The sequence below is a fragment of the Gymnoscopelus microlampas genome (genome assembly GCF_963454915.1).
Source record: "Gymnoscopelus microlampas genome assembly, chromosome: 8".
Lineage (NCBI taxonomy): Eukaryota > Metazoa > Chordata > Actinopteri > Myctophiformes > Myctophidae > Gymnoscopelus > Gymnoscopelus microlampas.
This window is the reverse complement of record NC_139945.1, coordinates 51767409-51773569: the sequence shown is the minus strand read 5'-3', so window position 1 is coordinate 51773569 and position 6161 is coordinate 51767409. Positions and strand designations below refer to the sequence as shown.

General features: G+C 40.0%; 1 protein-coding gene across 1 annotated transcript in view; it reads left to right on the top strand.

Annotated features, from left to right (window-relative positions):
* Positions 1 to 2538, top strand: part of LOC311050635 (potassium channel subfamily K member 13) — a gene marked incomplete at both ends in the record, with an annotated part of 3626 nt that extends 1088 nt beyond the window's left edge. The window contains 3 exons of the mRNA XM_084064721.1: positions 63 to 632; positions 1459 to 1575; positions 2504 to 2538. Of these exons, the coding sequence (XP_083920847.1) occupies positions 63 to 632; positions 1459 to 1575; positions 2504 to 2538 (722 nt within the window). The remainder of the gene's footprint in view (positions 1 to 62; positions 633 to 1458; positions 1576 to 2503) is intronic.
* Between the last annotated feature and the right edge of the window lie 3623 nt (positions 2539 to 6161).

The following is a 6161-nucleotide window of genomic DNA, read 5'->3' as shown; positions in this document are numbered from 1 at the left end:
TCTCTCTCTCTCTCTCTCTCTCTCTCTCTCTCTCTCTCTCTCTCTCTCTCTCTCTCTGGTAGGTTTCGGAATGACAGCACCATCCACCCCCATTGGAAAAGTACTGCTTGTTTTCTACGGCTTACTGGGGTGTTCTGCAACTTTACTCTTCTTCAATCTCTTCTTGGAGCGAGTCATTACTCTGCTGGGCCTTCTTATGCACTGGTGCCATGCAAGGAGAACACATCAAGCTCGGCTCCGCACAGGCAGTCGGACTCAAAGTGAGGAGGTTAGAGCCAACGATGGTGGAGGAACCAAGGCTTGGAAGCCCCCCGTGCACCACGTCACTCTCATTCTCCTCACCCTAGTCCTGGTGGTAGCGTGCGGGTCTGCCGCCCTCTACTCATCAATGGAGGGGTGGAGTTACACAGAATCATTATATTTCTGCTTCGTGGCCTTCAGCACAGTGGGGTTTGGGGACTTTGTGAGTAGCCAGAGGCATCACCATGAGGATAGCAGAGGGTACCAGGTGGCCAACTGTCTGCTGATGCTCCTGGGAGTCTGTTGTACCTACTCCCTCTTTAATGCCATCTCTGTCATCATCAAGCAGGGTTTGGATTGGATATTGAGGGCATTAGTCTGGTTGTATAGAGGTATCTGCCATGAGAGGCCCCAGCACAGACCACTGCCCAAACTAATTTCTTCCGACTCTGACTCGTCCATTTGCATTTGTGAAGATATTGCCATGAATGCACAACAGATGCAAACAGTCACCGGTCTATGTGATGAAGCCAAATTGGAAACAGTATACCATGTAGACATGGACAGGGGAGTCACAGCTAACCAAGAACAAGGAAACTATCCCTCTCCCGAAAATACAGTCCATGCTGGACCTCTGCCTGTACAGTATGACTAATTTAAACACATTAACCCTGGCATCCATATTATTATTATTATTTTCCATGTTTCAAAAATAGCAGATCTACAACTCACAATATGTCACTATAAAATGTGTTGAGAGAGCTTGTAGATCAGTTATTTTCACTATTTGTTGTACGATGAAGTGTACTGTATATATAAATAGAGCTTAAAGTAGTTCAAATATTTCTGATAGAGGATATGTTGAATAGATAAATAACATTATGAAGGCTAGTCTGTGCTTAATTGTTGGTTTTCAGGCACAGCATAATTCTAATTTAAAGATTACAATGTTATTTAAAGGGCCTCGACCACTATTCAATTGTTGTCCAAGGACTCGAGAAACATATAAAACATACATCATATAGTGTTTTATGCGACTTAACATCCTCCTTGGATACAGAGAGAAATATTATATATTCATATTTTGCTCATTAGGCCTGTATCACTATAAAACTGTATATATTATTATGTTTTACTATGTGCAAATTTAACATATTAAATCATCTTTACTCTTGTTCTTGGAGTTTGTGACAATGTTTTACATTGACCACACAACAGTGTGGTCAGCCCAGTGCCTTGTTGGAAGTGAGCTTCCCTCCCTACAGGGAATGTATGAGAAGGGCACTCACCACACACCAGACACTGTTAACGGCACTATACTGCAGCCACTGCCAGGTAAGCGCTACTGATGTATTGAAAGCCATACCACTAGATTTGTTTCCATCTGTATTCTGTACCATCCATCAGACTGGTGAACAAGCACTTAGCCTGATGAGTCAGGCCACCAGGATTTTGTGTATATATGGCTATGACTGTACACTCTGCCACAGCTCTTACAATCAGCTCATTTCGCTTGCCAAATGTTATAGATCTTTCTTAAACCATGCACCTTATGTAGGCTACATATCTGTCATTACAACACAGCCTCATAATAGACAATGAGGCACGAAGTGACGCGCTACGAGCTTGTATATCTGCTATTTTTGATTAGCCAAAGTATAAACTAATGCTTTTTAGCTCAAATCTAAAATGACACAGATGCTTTCCCGGTTTTAAGGGTTAACTTGAATAAACCGACGCTGCTGTCTGGTGCGTATCGGATAAAGAAGAGTCTTCTGAAGCTCTGGGTACTGAGTCACTTTTTTTTTTAGATCATAGTTAAGCCACAAACTGGAATTTATTTTAATGAATAAAATGTTATTCATCAATCTATGGTAGAGTATGCTATAGCAGCACATCTGCAATGATTGAAGGTGGCCTCCCTCCTCTTCCATTGAGTAATGTCAACCCTGGTGTTGGGCATGGACACCCTCTGGACTGGTTGACAATTTCAACAAATTATTTGAAGACAGCGCACCTGATTATATGTCTTGAACCTGGTAAACACATTTACCTGTAAAGCTGACAGAGGTGGTTTAATTTGAGTGATGTAATCATGATTTATTGATTGATTGATTGATTGATTGATGTATTAGGAACATTGGGCTGATCTCGTAAATATGGCCCTTGAGCCCAAACTCTTTTTACGGGGCCAGAGCTCAGCTCGGGCCCTGTTTTAAGATTGCCTTTATTTTAGTTCTTCTCCTTCTGCCACTTTTCGCAGTTCTGGCTGAACCGTGCATACGCAGGAAGAAATAAGCTAGTTCTGACTGAAAACTCTCACACAGCAAAATCCTGTGTTCATTTAACACCTTGTAATAATGTATGAACCATTTCTCATGAACATTTAATAGTTAAACTAATGCTGCAGATGTTGTTGTGTCTACTGGCTGTGGTATCCATGACAACAGAAGAGACATACCGAAGAAAGAACAAACAGAGAGACAGACAGAAGACGGACGCTTTGTTTTAGAAACTTCTGACAAGAGTGAGTAGATAGAAAAAAGCAATAATAATAACAACAATAACAATAATATTTAATAACTGTAATAATAATAATAACTGTATTATTAATTAATATTCATTATTATTATTATTATTATTATAATGATCTTCACAAATGGTGTACAATAGACAATCATGGACAAACACAATAGACAATAGGACTCGATGTTAAAAAATATGGCAAACAATTACAGACCAATTATTGTCGAGTCCAAGGAGGTTTTTAAAATCCTCAGTTAAGACTCACCTTTTCTCCCTGGCTTTTAGTTGACCTTTTGATGTGTACTGATGCTGTAATCATGTCTTTTATCTGTATACTGTTTTCTGTCGTGTTCTTGCACCTATTTGCTCTTTTGAATATCTTTGGTCAACCATGGTTGTTTTAAACGTGCTTCACAAATCAAGTTAGATTTGATTTGAGTATTAAATAATGGAGGTCAGCACAGAAGTGCTGGCCCTGAGGAATTTGGTGCCTTAGGCAGGATTTTACCTTCTGTTAATGACTATGGAATGTAGCATAACGATAAATGCAAGCCAACCCCTATTGTTTGTGTTCTTTTGTGGTTGTTTTTTCATTGTAATTAATTCATATTCAAGTTCTTAGTAGATTTCATGGTAGTACAAGTTAAATAGTTCAAATGATAGAATTCATGCATAAGTGTATTTCATCCCTGTCATATTGTTTATGTAATGTAGTCTTTTCTAAAATAGTCACTGTGTTCCATTCCTGCAAAAGATAACACATACAGAGCAATAGCTCCACCGCGCCACAAGGGGGCATATACACTCCACTGAGCGCTACAGGATTCTGTCAGTCAAAGAGGAATTGTAGTGTGATGTGGAATGGACAAAAAACGTATCTTAATTCATTGTTATGTGTTTTAAACTGTCTTGTTGCAATTCCAGAACGTCCAGTAAAATGAGTAACTCAAATCACACTGATATGGACTAATTTCTTCATTGAAGTGTGCAACACATGCATCATCAGACATATATTCAATTGTGTTTTCATCAGGACAAACATACAAGGCACTGCACAATAACCTTCAAACGTTTAAAGGCTACACCCACAGGTCATCAGTCATTCAGCCCATTTGCTGCAAAAGCAATCCCAAACTCCAAAGACACTCATTACCATCATATTATGACCCACCCACCCCAATTAAAAAAGAGTGTTTGCAACCACAAAATACCACAAGTAAGACGCGCGAACGCTGGAAGCGAACGCAGCTCGAAAATATTGTATATTTACGGTGTGTGTGTGTGTGTGTGTGTGTGTGTGTGTGTGTGTGTGTGTGTGTGTGTGTGTGTGTGTGTGTGTGTGTTCGTGTGTGTGTGTGTGTGTGTGTGTGTGTGTGTGTGTGTGTGTGTTTTGACTGTAGCTGCACTCTGGCGCCCTCTGTCGGCCGCACCCAGGCAGTGCACTGCACACAGACAGACAGACACGAGCAGACTTTCATAGTATCTATCTTTTTAGCAATTTCACTAAAGTGGCACTATGTCACTTTTTTTTGTAATTTTGTCCAATCTGTATGAGACATGACCTTTGACACGATTCTGTTTCTGGTTGGACACTAATGTTTGACAATAATTTTGACCTGAAGGTCAAGATTCAATTTATGCCTTGATCAAGCATTTACTACTTCTACTTGATGGAATCGACAGGGCTTTTTCCAATTAACATCCTAAATATGAGTGTTCAGAATAATTTCCTCTAGGAACAAGTTAACAACATATTACTTGAAATAAGAAATAGAATGTATAAGTAAAATAACAATAAACATAATTATTTAGTGAGCCTAAGCGAGGGAAACATATAAATATAGTTATATATATATATATATATATATAGACTATAGAGGTATTATGGGCTGCTATACATACTTATGTAGAGCAGGGGTTTTCAACTAGTGGTCCGGGGACCACCAGTGGTCCTTGAGGGGGTTCCAGGGGGTCCCCAACCAAATGAATAGGCTAGTTGGCAACCAAATTGACCCTTATCTGTCTGTAACTATATTATACCTCTATGGTCAAGAGTGTACAAATGGAACCAAATGCCATTTGGTTCCATTTACACTCTCAGAGTTAAATTAACACTAATGATGATGATACAGTGTAGATTGGGACCCCCCAAGAAATTAAAATGGTTGAGTCCCTGGCATATCTTTTCAAATGGGGGTCCCTGGGCTAATATTTGTCAAATTGGGGGTCCTTGATGCGAAAAAGGTTGAAAACCACTGATGTAGAGGACTCAAACACAATCTGCAATATACGTGTATGCGCTTTTTCTTTTTGTGTGTGTGTGTGTGTGTGTGTGTGTGTGTGTGTGTGTGTGTGTGTGTGTGTGTGTGTGTGTGTGTGTGTGTGTGCGTGCGTGAGCGTGCGTGAGTGTGTGAGTGAGTGCGAGCGTGCGTGCGTGCGTGCGTGTGTGTGTGCGTGTTAACGTGTTGCAGTGGTGGAAGAAGTACATTTTGTATTTAAGTGAAAGTACCAATACCACAATGTAGACTTACACTGTTACAAATAAAATTCTGGTATTCAAAATGTACTTGAGTAACAGTACAAAAGTATTCGGATTAAATTATACTTAAGTACTGAAAGTAAAAGTACTCATATAGCATTTTCACAAGTTTCCAAATCACAATGTATAAAAATGCTTTGAAAAAGAACTGATCTACAAGCGTCGCAAAGCAACGCGTTGTGAGCTTAGGTTGGCTTTTCAAATAGCATAAGTCAGGGGTCTTCAACAGGGGGTCCGGGGCCCCTAGGGGGTCCTCAGAGCTACTATAGGGGGTCCGCCAAATCTTTGTGTGATAGGATTTAGTTTTTTTTACATTAACCAACCACTTGAACCCTAGAATTCCTTTTCTGAGGGGAACATTAGCCGAAAATAGCAGATCTACAAGCTCAACGCCTTGTAGATCTGCTATTTTTGGCAAAGAGGCTATAGGTGTAGAGGGAAAAAATAGCAGACTAAGTAAAAAAAACTTTACTCTGAAACACAATTTTATACAATATAAAGAGTAGGGGGGGGGGGGGGGCTTCATCTCTCTCTCAGCTAGGGGGTCCTTGGCCTGAAAACGCTGAAGACCCCTGGCCTAAGTATACATATATAGGGCTGTTGGTTAATGCATGTTTTGTAATAATAATCAAAATATTCAAAGTAACTAGTGACTAAAGTTTTCAAATAATTGTAGTACAATTTGCCTCTGAGATGTATGTGGAGTAGAAGTAAAAGTACTGAAAATTGGAAGTAAAAAAATACCTCAACGGTGTACTTAAGTGCAGTACTTGAGTACAAGTATTTAGCTACTTTAGACCACTGCGTGCGTGCGTGCGTGTCGTCATCGCGGAGGGATATCAGTGCAAGCAGCGAG